Below are 16,875 nucleotides of genomic sequence, written 5' to 3'. Positions count from 1 at the left end.
ACCTCGGCCGCTGCTCTTGCTGGGCATCCCACCAGCCCACACCACGCCCCCTCTCCCATCCACGGGGAGCGTGAAGAGCCGGCGGCGGGTCTGGGGCAGGCTGTGGCAGGTCCCTCCAGTGCCAGCCAGGGCAGGGACCGTGCCCCTGGGAGACCAAGACGAGCAGCAAAGAGGAGGGCCAGCGGCTCCCAGGACTCTTCCCAGCCCCCCAAGAGGCCACCCTCCCAGGAAAACTAGACCTGGGCCCAGGAGCTGCCAACACCAGAGCCGGTCCAGCAGCTGGGGCACACCCCCATCACTCGCCACCCCAGCGCTGTCCACCACCTTCACTGGACCCAGGAAGTGCACTGGCAGCAGCAGAGGTGAGTTGTGGGGGAAACCCTGGGCAGCTGGGAGGGTTGCCTGGTGCTTTGTAAAGGCTGTAAAACTGAAGTAACTGTTTTCTCTCCGGCTGGCAGAGGATGAAGGCACGAGGGTTACGGGTAGCTGGGCAGCTGCCGACTTGCGCAGCCTGAGGCGGCACGCAGCGGGCCGGGAGGGGGGTGGGGGGCAGGTTGCGGGACCGGCACCCCCACGTGACGCGAGGTCCGCTGCGAGCGTGGCGGGGGAGCTGTGCTGCTCCTGCGGCCGAGCCCGAAGGAGCCTTTTCCTGGGAGGCGGGGCCACCCGGAGGTGCTCGGGGCCGCGGCCTTCTGGCTGGGCCAGAATGTCTGGGCGGTGCGCAGCGGGAGGAGGCGGTGGGCTCTGGAGGATGGGCTCGGTGAGGCCCCGTGTCGCGGCGGGAGGAGGGCACGCCTTGGCACCCGTCGTCCGCGGCGGCGGCGGGGAGGGAGCGTCTGGAAGGCTTTGGGCGGGTGAGGCTGGGCGGTGGGCGGCATCCCGGAGCGAGCGGTGGGTGTCCCCCGGTCCCGGGTGCCGTCTGGGGCCGTTGGGGCCCTGTAGGCAGGTCCGGATGTTAAGACGCGGTCCTGGGGGCAGCGCGGGAGGTTGTGCCAGGTGGGGCGGAGGGTCGCTGAGGTCTTTGCCGGGCTGTGTGTGTGAGGAATGTCGGCGGGGTCCGCCCCGGGACGAGCTCCGGCAGCCGTCCCGTCGGGGCGACTTTCCCCCCTTGGGCAGCACACCTGCGACTGCACGGTGTCTGCCCCTCACCAGACTGATTCTGGTGTAGGCAGTCTGTCTTGTTGCCCTTACTCTGAACCGTCTTGTCCTTCTAAAGAAAGGCTGCACTGGCCCCAGTGCTCCTTGCTGGCAGGCTCTGGGGCTTCTTGCAGCGTTACGGTTGTGGGTTGTGAGGCAGATGAAGCTACAGAGCAAGACCCCTTGCGGCCTCAGTGATGACTGGCAGTGGTATTGGAAACCACCAGCACTTCACGGAACTTCCAGCTCCTGATAGCTTGCTAGGTCCTGTATAGTGATCTGCTCCTGCGAGTCACCCTCCTGGTGACCAGGCTTTCTCCCGGCACTGGGTAGTGTTCAGATGCCTGCTCTCAGGGCCCTGTGCTCCAGCGTTGCAGCTCAGGCTGGAAGTGCTAGATCCCTTGTGGTTTTAGCTGGAATTAGCATGATTGGCAGTAGAAATCCTTACCCTTGAGGATCTCTTAGCATAGGATAGAAGTGATGCTTCAGGAAGTCTGTTTCTGGAGGATACCTTGTTGCAGTGCTTTGCCCTTTCTAGTTCGTTTATAGTGCCGTGAAAAACAAACGTTTCTTTTGGGCAAAATCGTCTGCAAGTGCTGGAGCTGTTGCATCATGACATTTACCCTACGTCAGTTGGTACAAACTGGTTGAATGCATGTGGTTCTGTGTAGCTGTGTCTTTGGGTTTACGTAGTCCCATGAAGATAACACTGTATACTAGACCAACAGTTCTCTGTGGTCATCAGTGGCTTGTGGAGCTATGTAAGCCCTCTATGATTTCAAAATAACAACAGTAAGGGTGTGCAACGAATCCCAAAGGTTGACAATGGCACTAAGAATGTGGGAAACAAAATAATTCTCAGGCACTAGGAAACTCTTAGAAAAACTGCCTGGGTTTTGTGCTATCTGTGCACTACAGTAACTGTCTGCAGAAGTCGTAGGATGAGGCTAAACCATTCTGTCATGCCTGGTGTTTCAAGCTATTGGTACAGCATTAGGTCTGAGGCAAAGTGGTTTCTGCTTGGTAAACATTTCCTTTTTTTTTTTCTTTTTTAATGTGGGAGTTGTGATTAACATTATGCTGTGACTATTCAGCAGGTGTTAGAACAAGTCGTTTGACCCAAGGTGATTACATTGGAGATCCCTCCGTGCCCTTGCTTTGGCTAGAGCGAGGCTTTGCGTGTCCCCTGGGATCTGGCTGTATTGACCAGGCCCCAGTCTGAAGGAAGTTTTGTCCCTGCCTGTCTGAAATGGAATAAAGTAGGGTGAGGGACTTTTCAGATGAAACTTTGATATAGGAACAGCTCAGCTCTGTTGTTTTGGGGTGTTTTCTGAAGTGTTGTCTTTTTATTTTGTGTCAGCTTCACTCTGTCTTTAACAACTGAAGGTTTTCCTTTTGTCTTCTCTCCTGTTGACTACAAGTATGTGCCTAGGAATCTCTCTATCAGGTAATGCAACCCGGGATGCAATATCTTATTTAGAGAGGTTTTTGCGCTGGGAATGGCTCAAAGCAATCGATTTGTTTAGTTAAATAAATAAATAAATGACAGCTCACTCTTCTGGACAGTTGTTGACTTGTGCTTAGATATTAACAATGTATGTAATCAGTATTGCTCCACACAATTAGAATAGTCAGTATTACGCTTACAGGCAAGAATAGCATTTTAATGGCATTTGAATTTAGTATTCCAACTGTTTGTTTTGTTTGAGGCTCTGCTTAGAGACCAGTTTTTCTTCCTGGGGTTATGAAGTATATTGGGGGGACAGGACTTTATTAGCAGGAGCATCTACTGCACTACAAGCAGCAGTTATTTAAGGGTGACTGAAAAGAGTTCCTTTTTCTAAACTCTGACATACCACCACGTTCTAGATAATGTGTTTTTCCATGTGGAATTTGGTCATCTGCATTTGTAGGTTATAGTTGGCTGTGAATTTCTATATTTTGGAGTCACAACCTGAAAAATGCATTTGAAGTATGGTCATGTTGTCCAGATTATTGCAAAATATTAGCGGAAACGTAACGACTTGATAATAAATTTAAGCGTGATGTGTTGGGAATGTGGTGTGTGTCCCGTCCCGTCCGTGTCCCCCGCTCCCCTCCCTTCCCCCTCATCCCTTGTGGTTTTCTGTATTTCTTTTTTCCATATCCCTTCTTTTTTACTTCCATGTAAGCCTAAACCGAGATTGCCTTCTAGCTAAATGTGGCAGGGGGATGAAATTTGTGAGATGAGCTGATGCTCACAAATCGCTAGATGGCAGTGCCGCAGTTGCTGTCACCGAAAGTGCCTGTTTGCACTGGGCTGTCTGAGTTTCCTTTGTGTTTTCAGTGCAGTAATACAAAGCGTTCTACTTGGCAGGAGGACATAGAAGTCACTTCCTTATGAAATTAGGCTGGATTTCAGCAGGAGTTGCTGCAAATGTTGTGTTTGTGGCTTGGACAGTGGAGAATTATCTATTACTGGTTTTTTTTAAGTCACTGAAAAGAGCAGCCACTTCCCTACCCATCAGTCATTGAGGATTTGCAGGCTGATCTTACTGGGGAGCTTTTTCCCTGGATCTCCCGTAGGGGAGGGTAGAAACGTTCACTGGAAACTTTGCTGAGGCCTGAACATTGTTTAAAAGTCCGTGGGTTGGTTGGGTTCTTTGCCTTCCATGTTCTTTCAGCCCAGTGCTTTCTGTTTTCTTCCGTGTAAGTGGTTTCAGATAGGCCGTTCAGATGAAAGTATTTAACCACATGTCCTGTAGGATCAATTTTAATTGTCAGCAGTTCTAGATTCTTTCAAGATGATGAGCTATTTGCTTCCAATTACACCTATCATAGTTTTGCTTTTCTCTTGTGAATTTTCTCTTTCCATCTCTCATCTTTTTCCTTCACCTTATTATTTTTATGCTTTTTCATGCAGCATTTGCAAACTACACCTGGCTTTTGTTGAGAATTCGGTGTATAGCAAAGTGTTACCTGGGCAAACTTCTTGTTCATCCCTGCCAAGTCAGGAGTTCACAAGGAGATTGTTGATTGTGTGAGGAGTTGGGTAAGCTAAAGGGAGAAGGATGATAGGGAGCATTTAGGCTTCAGGCTTCTCTAATTTTTGCAGGTTTGGGCTTGCTATTGCTGTTCAATGCTTGCTTCACTTTTCAGTTTGGTAATAACAGTAATTTTCCCTCTTGTCCTGGTTTTGGTCAGGATGGAGTTAAATTCATTTGTAGCAGCAGATGGAATGCTGATGTTGTTAATTGCTGTCAGACAGTCAAGGACTTTCTCAGCTCTTCATGAGAAAGGAGGGGCGAGGCCAGGACAGGTGACCTAACTGACCAAAGAGAGTATTCCACGCCAGTTACGTCCTGCCCAGGATATCGGGGGGCTGACGGGAGGAAGGCCGAGGGCGGCTCCGGGACGCGCGGTTCTTGGGGGACGGTCGGGTTCTGGGACGGCTCTGGGTGGCACGGCCTGAGTTGTGGGTTTGGTGAGAAACTGCACTGTGTATCAACAGCTTCATATATTTTTGCTCTAAAGTCCTGTCAGCATTGTTAGACTGTATCTTTCTGTTATCTTAGTAAACTCTCCTTATCCCAACCCACGGGCCTCTTATTTCTTGGTTTTGGGGTTATTTGCCCCTTCCTTTTCCCTTCCCTTACCACTTACCTCTTACCCTCCCCTCCCCCCCTTCCCTTTTCCCTGCTCTTTTCCTTTAAGGAGCAGGCAGCTGCGTGGATCTCGGCTCTCAGCCGGGGTGAAACCACGACAGAGGTGAAATCAAGCAGCAGCTGAAAGGAGCCTTGATGAAAGAAAGTGTTTCTGGGAGGGTTTGGTCAGTGATTACAGATGTTGCACAGTGGGAAATTCTCTCTTTGTTTGCAGTGTATAATTGGAAGAAGAATGACTTTAGAAATACTTCTGCGAGGAGGAACGTGAACTCCCGTAGGTGAGTGAAAAGACAAAATCTTACTGCAAATTCTTCTGCTTAGTGAACTTTAGGGGAGGGCTGTGTAGCTCCTTTCTGAGGGATGCTGAGATGTGCTCATTCGTCAAGGTCAGTCTGTTCCCCACCAGGCAGTTACTGACCCTTTCATTCTGTCTGCAGAGAAGCTTTCAAGTTAATTGAAAAGGTACTCAGAACCCACAGTCCCTGGGTCATCAGAGGTTTTAGGAGGTGTGCTGCACAGGAACCATACTTGCTTTCCGAGTCTGGGCTCAAATGCTGAATCTTGAGTTACTTTATTTCCTCTTACAACACATACTGGTTGTAAGAGGAAATACACTTTCTCCTTTGTGATTTCAATGCTTTCATTTGGTTTTGATGCTCCTTAGCCTGTCCAGACTAACACTGGCATCCTACTTTTTGTATTTTTCAGTTTGGTCATAACAGTAATTTTCCCTCTACATTAAACATAGCTGTATACACATTTTAAACAGCAGTGAGGGTTTTTTCTTTTTTTCTAGAGGAACCCCCCCTGTATTTTTGTAAGTGGAGTTCTTTATAAATACCTGTGAGTACTTTTACTCAACACATTACCTAAGGCTTTTCCTCTGATACTTGTTAAATGTAGTAAGCTGTCAGTCCTCAGTAGCTACTGAGGTAATGGATATGATGGAAAATATTTTCCTGCCAATTTTTCAGACATAAATTCCTTTCTGTAGGGTTTTTATGTTATTAAAATGTCCTTATGGAATTGCTACCTCAGGGAGTGGTACAAACAATCTCGGTCTGGTTTACCAGACTTGGGAGGAAGCAGGGGGTTTTAGGTGACTTCCTCTGCACTGAAGAACAAAAATCTCCAGGTGTTAATCTTAGTCTTTCATCCTCTCCTTTTCATCTCCTGAGGCCTTTCTCTTAATTTAGGGGGTTTTAAATAAGCACATCGCTTTACTTTTCCACAAGTAGTGCACTGTACAGGTGTAGTCAAAGATGCTGGAAGATACTTTCAATGTAATGTGGCCTTCAAAAGAAAAGCCAAAGTTTTCAATTACTGTCACTTCTGATACTCACCAGAGCAGTACGAGACCTGGATTTTACAGGAATTGTGTGCAGTGGAGAACTTGTTCAGTGTAAATGAATGTCATTGTACTTCTAGGTAGGTTGGAAGTAAATTTCCCTGGTTTCTTGTGGCGTGTCTGGAGGTTTCTTTAGCTTCTCCTTTAAGCAGACAGGGTCATAGAGTTCAGGTCACGGAGTCTGGAGCCCTAGGCCCTTGCAAGCTCTGCCACTATGCCTGGTGTTGGAGAAAGTGCTTGCAGTCAGTTTGATGGTGGGTCGGGAGCATCTGGGGCAGTGCTTAAGCTGGAGAGGGCTCCAACTTCAGGGGTAGTTGTGGTTCTTTACGGGCAGAAGGGGGAGACTTCGTTCTCTGTCTCGCTTCTTGCCACCTTTTGCATCCTGTCATGCATCAGCTCTGAAAAGAACAGGTCCTTCTTGGAGTTACTACAGCTCAGTATTGCAGCAAACACTATCCCTATTTCTCAAGATAAGCTTTTTCTTTATTTTCCTTTCTTTTTGTCTTACAGCTTTCTGTAGCTGAAGGAAAATGATGGAAGAGAGTGGAATAGAGACAACTCCACCCGGTACACCCCCACCAAACACAGCAGGGGAGACTACAGCTGCTACCACTGCTGCTACAGGTAGGTCATTAGGTACAGAAACTTCCTCAGAAACTCAGTGATATTTATTCATGTCTTTTTAAAGCACAGCAGTTCATCCAGAGGTGTTGGGATCAACCTAGAGAGCTCTTCTCCAGGCTGATGGGAAGAATTTGTTTCTTTCTCATGGCAGTATGGCATACATCTGACAGAGAGTAGTGTAAATGTTTTTTTTATTCTTGAAACTTTTTGATGAAGTCATGTGGATGCACTTAGGGTTTTTAAGGACGTGGGGACAGGGAATACTGGCCAGTACAGTGCACAGTGAGATGAGCAGCACAGAAGGGAGTTCAAACAAGTCTACAGTCTTGTGGGGGATAGTGAGAAACGTGGACGATCACTTGGATTTTACTGTTGTGGGTGGTAATCAGAGCACTGAATCTGATTTTTCCAGAGTCTGAACCCCATGTGCTTGACTACCGAATGCTCAGTTTTCTGACACATCTGGTAACATTACCTCGAGTCACACTAGTGCCGTGGACTCCCGAGTGGAGCGCTCTTAGCCCCAGGAGGATGTGCTGGGCGATCCATTGGGTGCAGGAAGAAAATACCAGAGCATTCCTTAATAGTTCTTTTATCTAAAAAAAGCAGAAAAATCAAGCTTTACTGATATCGAATATACTTCTTGGCATATATTTCAGAAACCACCAGAGAAGAGACAAATGTATATTCTTTGGGGCATCACTTGTTTTTCCTGACATGGTAAAAATGTCTGTAATATTAAATGCAAACAATATGTTGACAAATGGATTTGTCAGGAAATTCTGTTGGAAGGAGACATAGAAAACATTGCTGATGATTATAAGAAACAAGCGTGAGAACAGATCACAGTATGGAAGGTTTGCTGTACAGATGTTCCTAACGTGTTTCTGCTTATGGTTTTTGCTAAATTCTGTTTCAGTAATGAAATACAGAAAGAACAACTTTATTGTCAAATGCTGAAGGAGGGCTGTGCTGGAGAAGCTGCATCCTCAACAGTGAATGATTTCTTTAATAAAAGCCATGTTTTTATTAAGACTGCCTCAGAGTAACCATTGATGGAGTGATTGCTTTGACTAGGCTAAAAATGGATTCTCGAATAAGGTTACCGATCTATTTCCACCCATGACATTTATTGACCGCCTCATTCATAGGCAAGTTACTGCAGCAGTGAAAGTGGAGCTGGTGCACAAAGGGCTACAGGATGCCAGCAGTGTGGTTAACTTTATAGAAGTTCTCTTTAAATAGTAGGGGTTGTTTTTAGCTGCACCTTGTAATGGTAGAGGAAGTGACCGTGAAACTTTTGTGCATCGCACAGAGGTTTGCTGGTTGTCTTGTGGCAAGGGATTTAAATATGGCTTCAGCTTTCTTCTTGTACCAAAACAGACTTGCAGACTCGCTGACATTTTCTGTGATGACAAGTGGCCATCAGCAGTGTGCTACCCAGTAGTTATTTAAAAAAACCCCAAAACACACTTACAGTTTGTCCCTTCAAGATAAAGGTGGTGTTTTAAGGAGGAGTGATCTACTTCTTTGTAAGAAAGCCATGCGTTTGAGAAGGTGTTTTGAAAAGTGGTATTTGAAAGTGTTTACGTTGTCAATGCATTCCTGTTGCCAAAATCATTGCAAGTGTCACACAAAAAACCCTTTCCACTCTGTACATGTAAATTGGCAAAGAGAATTTCCTGAACTATGTAGAAATCTTCCAGATGAATTAGTTTGGGTGGATTTTGAGCCCATTTGTTAGGAATACCAAAGTGCAACACCTTCTGATGATTTTTCCAGAAGAATTGAATGACATCAAGAAAGATGAACATTTGCTAGCTGAATTTCAAGATAAGCCTTCATATACTTGATGGCTGGGAGACGAAAACAAATAGCATGGTTTTGTAAGCACATCCAGCAACACCTTTTCATTTGGGTCTGTGTGTCTTTGTAAGGCATCTTTTCCAGGTGTGACAACCATTAAAGCCATGATTGGAATATAGAACCAGACCTCCAAATTGCTGATGATAACCCAAGATTGTAAAAATGATGAGGCTTCTGTAGTGACATTGCTCACACTACAATATTATTAATGGTATTCTATAGTGTGCTAACCGTTAATAACATAACATATTGTTTTATGAATATACTATTAAAATACTAATTTTCAGTGGGAGCAGAAGAGTTTCTTGATCTTTATCTCATCCTTTTAATATTTCTGTTCTGTATGTTTTAAAATCTATGGAATATACTAGGACAGTGGCCCATGTAAGTATTTTGTAGCTATGTTGGGGGTGTGCATGTTCCATTTTTTATTGACTGGTGTGCGTGATAAAGTTTGGAAACAACCTCCTTACGGTAACTTGGCACGTCACTTGACTGTCATCAATGTTTAGGCTGAGTGCAGTTTCACATCTGAGCTGATCCAACAGCTTAGTGCTGTAAAAACCAGTGTTTTCTGTTTCTCTGGCTTAATTTTCTGTCTAAATTTGGTTTAGAGAACAAAATTGGCTTATCCAAGGATCAGCTGGGGGCCAGACTGAAACACAGAAAGCAGAGGGTTTAGGAGCCTGGGTAGCTGGGTGCCAGGGAAGAGAGGGCTGCCTGGTGCTCAGCCCATCTCATAGACCTGTACCTCTGCAGTAAGTCCCAGCCTCACAGGTCCCCTGAGTGCATTTCTTAATCTAAAGAGGGACACTTCCTGCATCTTTGTTATTCCTGTGGATGAAGCAGGAAGAAGCGTGCTAGCTGGAAATTTCTGAGGCCCACTTCATCTGCTACAAAATGGGTAGTCAAATGTTGACTCGTCTTTTTAGCTGTGATAAATAGGGTCAGAGAAGAAAAGAGATTCCAGGCTACTATCTCCAGAAATTGAGGGCAATTGGTGGTGGTTGCAAACTCAAGCAGAACTAAACTTTTTTCCTTTGAAAGGAGAAAAGCAGACTTGGTCAAAACTTACTTGTAAACTAGCTGAACAATTACATACCTGAATCTCTGAGATGAAGGCTCGGTGTTTCTAAAATTCCATTTGTCTTTTTTTCCCCTAGCTTTGTCCAGTCCCCTTGCTACACCAAGCCTGTCATCTTCTCCTGAGTGCTCAGCACCTCTGGCAGCTGGAGCATCTCCACTTCCTCCTCCTATGATGACTTCATCTTCTTTTCCACTTGTGCCATCTGCAACAGTTTCTACTATGGCGCCACCTCTAACTCCAGCCCGACCTCCAGTTGCCCCTTCGTCTTCTAGTACCTCTGTGTCGCAGTTCTCTACAGCTCCTTCATTAAGCTCTACTGCTGGCTCTGGTCTTCCTGCACCTCCTGCTGGTCCCCCGATTTCAGGATTTTCCATGTCTTCAACATATGATATCACCAGAGGCCACGCTGGTCGAGCACCACAGAGCCCACTGATGCCATCATTCTCTGCACCTCCCGTCACAGGTAACCTTTTGTATATAGACCTTTGTGCTTGTGAGACAGGATGAGGGGTCTCCTGGGTGGCTACTTCAGCAGTCTGCTAGAGTCCCACAAGTTCAGCTTCTTTAGTATTCTTGTGACACTTAATTACTGAGTAGCTGCGCTTGGAGGAATGGAGAATGGCCTTTGAAGTACGATCACGGTGTAGGACAAGAGTCCTCTTCCACAGAGTTCTGCTAGCACTCAGGCTCACAGAAAAGTGTTTGAGAGCAGTATTTTAAAATGTGCCCAGGAAAGCCCAGCTGACCATTTATTTCTGTGTTGCTGCTGTTCAGCTCAGAGGCAATTTCAGCCATTGTATTTCCACGGAATGGTAAGGTATCTCAGGCTGTAATCTCCTAATGGGCAAGTTTTTGTTCTGAGAAGCTCGCTATCTGTAAGAAGTCGTCTGTCACATGAGAGTAGCTTCTCTTTTCTTGCTTCTGGCTACTAAATTGCATCAGGACAGTGAAAAATACTTGCCTGCCATGCAAGCGAGTGCTGTAGTTGCTGAACTGAGGTGATTTTCTACTAGCCTAATGGAAACTTAGCTCTTCAGCTGCAGTTGGGCCAGGCTTTAACCATTGTTTGTGACATGTCTTTTAAGCAGTCTGTCCAGAAAGACCTATGGAAATTTGAAGACAATAAAAAGCACCACTCTTAAGCTAACATGTCTTTGTTTAATTTTACACATCAGGTGCAGGTAGGCTCGGTTCTATGAGCAGATATTGTTGAACTCATTCACAGTAGTTGCCTCTGCTAAACTCTAACAAACAGGATTGTTCTGGGGCCTTCAAGAAATGAAAGGAATCAGCCCAGTATTATTCTATTCTTCCTGTTCATTTTCCTGTAAAACAATTGCATGTTGCTACGGCATAAGAAATGAAACGCAGTACTTGTGTCTTGTTTTTCCCTCTTCCTAGGTGTCTTCGCAGATCCTATTACTCAGCAAGCAACTTTCTCTTCCCCTTTGGCTCCTGGAACTGGTTCTGCAATCACTTTTCCTGAGGAGCTTGAAGACCCCAGAGTAGCTACTGCCCAAGGTGGAACACCTGCTGGAGGGCTGTGGGGGTTTATAATGCTCTGTGGTTTTGTATGTTACCTTTCAGGAGGAACTACCATTTTTTGTTGTCTCTAACAAGATACAACTTTTAAGGGCATGTTGCTCTAGGTCCTGTCTTTCCTCTGTCCTCATTTGCAAGGTGGCTGTTTTTTGCTGAAACTGTGCTTCTTTCCTTTCCAGAAGAGGAATGACTACATAAATGCTGGCGTCTAGGTGCTCGTGACAGGGAGATCCTTCTACCTGAGAGGTTTTGTCACATGCTCTTAAATCATGGGAAATGTCAGAACCTCTTTGATTCTTTGCACATCCTGGGTTTTTTTATCATTTCCTAATGAACTGAATTGTTTTTTTAGGGGATGCAAGTCCTGCCTGTTCTAAACCAAACAAGTCTCCTCAGGGAGAGGCAAATAAGTGTTTCTTCCACTGAGGAGGGGTTTCTTAAGAGGTGTCTGTGGTATTTTGTAGGATTTTTCTATTCCGCTAGAGGGCACGGAGTGTATAATGCAGAACAGATAATCCTTGTGGTGCGATCTAATCGTAGAGAGGAAATAAGCAGCAACAACTGACAGCATCTCATGAGCCTGTAACCTTTTTGGAGCTGTGACATGCTACATCTGAGTAGCGTCGTGAAGGCTGTGGCAGAAAGATGCAGGGACTGTGTGTGAGCTCTGAGCTGCCTTCAGGAGCAACACTACTATCTGTACTGTGCGATAGTAAATCGGAAGGAAGAATCAAGATTGACGTCCCAGTGGGACTGGAGACTTTTGGAGGGGCTTTCAAAGCCTTTTGAAAAAGAAAATCTGGAAGAATGAGTTGTGTGTGATGTGGCAGAGGGAGCCCCCCTTTACTCCAGTGATCTTGACAGTGCTACAGTCTTAAAGAGCAAGATTAATCGTCCATCAGTATGGTGAGAGCAGAGTTGTCGTGCTGCTTTTTTCTAGGGCACGTGTCTTATAATCATAAAAAGACAGCTTCTTTGGTCTTCAAGTAGAAATGTCTTCCAGTCACCATATTCCTCTTGCTTTTTTGCGATAGAAGGTAGTGTTCCAGAAGAGAAGGTTTTCCTTGTGACATGATTTTGTAGCCCGTTTGAAAGGGCAGTAGTGAATTAGTTGAAAAGCCAATCTCATCCACGTTATTGTTGCCTGTATACCAGTAGGATCCAGCAAGTGACCTATGTCTGTTTCTGGAGAATGTGTATGATTGACTTCAACCCAAATGTAGATTCTTTGATTGGAGTATTAAATGTTGTACGTGCTCTGTGTTTTCCATGACCTCTGAGAATTTCCTAGGTGGAAGAATGAGGAATCATTAGTTGTACTGAAGCTGTCAAGTGTTGGATGTGTGGAAGCACACGTCAGAGTCAGGTTTTTAAACATCAGACAGAATCTGTGAGGCTTAACTGTCAGTTGTTGCAGAAATGCAAGCTGGATTCTCTGTTGAAGTGCATACATGGCAGTGCTGCAGTTATCTCTGTTTCTGCTCTTGAAATCGATTGAACTACCTTTTTTGCTCTGCTGTTCTTCAGAAATCCAACACCATTCTTTTAGATGTCCCTCAAGGTAGATAATAGGCCAGCAAGACCCTGTCAGTGTTTGTGCTTACATTTAATGAACTTTTAGGTCTGTCAGCAGCTCCACCTGGGATTTGGCTGGAGAAGATAGAGCGTTTTTTCAGCGTTGTTTAGAATCTACTTATAAATTGAGGAATTTCAGCTCAATTTCAGCTGTAAAAATATTTGTTAGTAATGGGCCATTCAAAAATAGGTCCTCTTGTCTGTAAGGTCATAAAAAAGAGGCTCTTCAGTTGGAGTTGTCACAGTTTGAGTCTAGCTACCGAGTCTGATGATAGCTGTAATTAGTATTTGTTAAATGTTCAAGACTTCCCGTCCCAGAATAGGAGGAAATCAAGTGTGTTGCCCACCATCACTGGCAGGCCTGTTTCTGCATTGGTGCGTGAGAGGATGGCGGTGATGATATTTGGCCTTTGCTGTATCCGAAAAGTCACGCACTCCTAGTCACGTCTTGCAGCATTTGTGCTGGCGAGTGAGATGCACCAGGCATTACAAAGTGTAAATGTGGTAAGAAGACCACGAAGCAGCTTAATACTTGGGTTTTGTTTGGTTGGGTTTTAACTGTGCTATTGTGAGTTTCTTGGGGAAAAACGAGAAAATAATATGGAAGTCTGTTTGCTTATGTTTAGGGTGTAGCTGAGAATCCCATGGTGAAGTCTGTTCTTGATAAACCCAAACATTCAGTGGAGACCATGATTACACCGCTGGACCCTGGCATGGTTCCATATATCAGTAAGTATTTGTGACAAACCATTAAGTAATGCATAGAATGTTAGATTAATGTAACAGCACTTGAAGTTTATCTGGAGAGTGTGTTAATTCTGTCACAGTTACGTGGTGATTTCTCAGGTGCGTTGTCCAGTGAGACTCTCACTCTGCAGGCTGATTTTTTTATGTGCGTCTTAAGGTTCATTTACTTGTGTATTCTGCTGTAGTTTAGGTAGTAGCATAGTAATACCCTTCAGTTCAGGTTGTGAGAGATGAGCAAGTTACAGAGAACAAAACGGTGACAAGTCCTTGTCTGTAATCTGGAAGTCACATACTTTTTTCCCTCCCTGTTTCTCTGTTTGAGGGAGTGATATGGAATTGAGTTTAAAATATGCTGTATGTGTTCTGTTGGATCTGGTGATTAAATCCTGGTGTGTAAGGTATCGCACTGAGGGTCGACAAGCCGAAAGGTAAGCGTGCTCACAACGGTGTTTACATCGCTTTTGAGGCTTTCTTCTGACTTTCAGCTGTTCTGCTTTTCTAGCCCAACAGTATTTATACTATTTTAGGAAGCTCAGCAAACTTGAAGCAGTTCCTGAAACACTTGGGAAGAACATTGAAAAGGCTAAAACAGTCTAATAAAGTCTCAACTACAGGAAGGGAGGTTGTGGGGAGGTGGGCAATGGTCTCTTCAGCCAGGTGAGAGGAGATAGGAGAAGGGGAAATGGCACAAAGCTGCGCCAGCAGAGGTTTAGATTGGATATTAGAAAGAAATGTTTACTGAAAGGGTTGATGATCTACAAAGGTCTCTTCCAGTCGTATGATTCTGTGATTCTGTGAAGTATTGCTGAGCATTGAGCCTGGAATGAAAAGCATAGTATCTCAGTTAGAGCTTTAAAATGAATAGGAAGGAGCAGCATTGTGGTAGTCACAATTTTGTGTTTTACTAAAGTACAACCTGTGGGCTACGCTGCAGGTTTAAAAGTAAGTAGTAAAGTACCTCCAGCACAGAGAAGGGCAATGGAAACGTAGGATGAGAGAGTGGTTTGGTTTGGAAGTGACCTTACAAATTGTCCTCAGCAGAGGGGGCTGAAACTCTCTGCACTAGACCACACTGCTCAAAGCCACATCGAGCCTGACCTTAAGCACTTCCAGGGATGGGGCATTGACCCAGAAAAATCTGATTTTCCCTAAGGGGAATGTCAGTCTGTGGCATTGGGAGACTTCTCCTTTTCTTGTTTTTGCTGTAACTAGATCATTCTGAAGCTGCTTGTTGGAATAGCCTTTGGGGTTCTTGTGCAAACGCGGTCACAGCAGTGAAGAACATTTATGTCCGTTTTCTTCTAAAGCAGTTGATTGCCATCACATCTGGCATGCATTGTGATATGACTGTAGTTTGAAAGTGTATCAGGCATTTGTTCTTAGTCTGTCACTAGCACAGTACTTTGGGATGAAAACTAAACATGAGAAATTGAATAGGAAAAATGTAATCAGAAGTTAAGAGAGCCTTTGAGACTGGGTTGTCTCCCAACTAATTCTGTAGGTGAAAGACAGGTTGATCAACACTTGCCAAGGATCTTCCTGAACAGCTCCATTCTTACATTTAGTATGTAGGAATTCATTGTGCAGCTTTTCAAACATGAGTTTTATCATAGCTTGTGTTACTGTTTGAGATTCCTGTTTGGGAAAGGCTATGGTGCTTTTTCATGACTTTTTTGGTTTTTCTACTGTTGAATAAAAAGAGTAATTTTTTTAAATCGCTGTTTTCTGTTTAACTTGAAAATTCTGCTCCACAGGGGTTTTTTGCACTCATCTCTGAGTGTTGTATGATGTGATTGAAAGAGAATGTTGTCTAACAGATCATGTTCCCATGTAGGGAGCCCAAGAAAGAATAGACAGCTTGCGCCGGACTGGAGTAATCCATGAAAAACAGCCTGCTGTATCGGTAGAAAACTTCATTGAGGAATTGCTTCCTGACAAGTGAGAACTTGAAATATATCCCTGAGGTGGGGAGAGGGCTGTTTCTCATTGACTCAAAGGGTCTTGCTTCCAGTGCTTTAAAGAATAAAATGTCATTTATATGTAGACACATATAAAATACATGAAACAACCGGAGCCGTAGAATTTTTTACAAGGGAACACAGGCACTTCAGTTTTTTATATATACATGAGTTGATACATGCAAATTTGATTTGAAAAATGCTGGGATGCCTTGATGTAAGTCATTGTTAAATTTTTAACTACAGTTGTATTAGAGGTTGTAAAACGGTCATCATTCAAGGGCTAACATGTTGCTTTTCAACAGACTCTAACTTGGCTGTAATTGCAGGTGGTTTGACATTGGATGTCTGATTATCGAGGATCCAATTCATGGAATTCATCTGGAAGCTTTTACCCAAGCAACACCAGTGCCTTTGCAATATGTTCAGCAGGCGAGTTTTCTGTTTTCTTATTAATGTTGGATTAAGACTTAGGATTTAAGATTTAATTTATGATGTCAGCTCTTACTGGTAGTAGCTACACTTGAATTTCTTAGTTTATAAAATGAGGATCAAAAATATTTTTGAGTCATGCATTGCCTAAAAATCTTCAGGCCTTTGTAGAAAAGCAGTTCTTCCTTGGGAGTCTTCATTCTGCAGTACATGGCACTTGAGCCGCTGATTTTAATTCTTGTTAAAGAAGAAGAAATATTCCAAGAAGAAGTTAACCAAGGAAAAAATAACCTCAAAGTACTCCCTCAGAAAAGGAAGTACAGCTTTAATTATTGAATTGTTGTCATCAATCTGATTCCATGACTCACAAATGTTTAGATAGATAAGAATCCTCACTCTTCCTTAGGTGCAGAAGGAGGTCTTGTAGCTGAAGTAATGCACTAAGCAAGTGCACCTAGGAGGTGCAGTAAGCACTCTTACCCGTCCAAAGGCTCATTTTCCTTTCTTTAGCTTACTTCCCAGATGTGTTTGAGTGTCATCTAATGCCAACAAAATGGCATCACCAGTGAGGTGTCTGTGTGAGCACGTTAGCAATTGAGCAAAGTATCTGGCACGTCATTTAGGAACAAGTGTCTATTTTGAGATCTTGCCACTCAGTCTTTAATAAAGCTCATAGAGCCTTCATATTTATGTTGTTAACCACCAGCAAACAGACAGCATGCAGTACAACTGCAAGCCTTTTAACTTGCATTAGATCAAATTCTACTCTCCTGTTGAAAGAGAACTGTGCTTGTATATACTTCAACAGAAAAACACTGCTTGCTTTCATACTTTTCAGAGTTAAATTTTTCCTGGTGTTGCTGGTACATTTTTCAGTTGAGTTGTGCATGGTGTGGCAGTGAGTCATTGGGCAGC

General features: G+C 44.4%; 2 protein-coding genes across 2 annotated transcripts in view; both read left to right on the top strand.

The window, feature by feature from the left end:
* LOC311203707 (uncharacterized protein) overlaps positions 1 to 16,875 on the top strand; it is a gene marked incomplete at its 5' end in the record, with an annotated part of 62,808 nt that overhangs the window by 24,763 nt on the left and 21,170 nt on the right. The gene's annotated exons all lie outside the window — the stretch shown is intronic.
* Positions 6,660 to 13,566, top strand: LOC311203249 (protein PRRC1-like; the record flags this gene model as incomplete). The annotated part of the gene is made up of 4 exons (XM_084277903.1): positions 6,660 to 6,765; positions 9,783 to 10,169; positions 11,108 to 11,265; positions 13,450 to 13,566. The coding sequence occupies 4 exons, from the start codon at positions 6,660 to 6,662 to the stop codon at positions 13,564 to 13,566; spliced, it is 768 nt and encodes a 255-aa protein (XP_084134029.1).

Source organism: Gallinula chloropus, assembly GCF_964237585.1.
Source record: "Gallinula chloropus genome assembly, chromosome: Z".
Classification (NCBI taxonomy): domain Eukaryota; kingdom Metazoa; phylum Chordata; class Aves; order Gruiformes; family Rallidae; genus Gallinula; species Gallinula chloropus.
The sequence above is the reverse complement of the archived record's forward strand: the minus strand, read 5'-3'. Positions and strand labels throughout refer to the sequence as shown.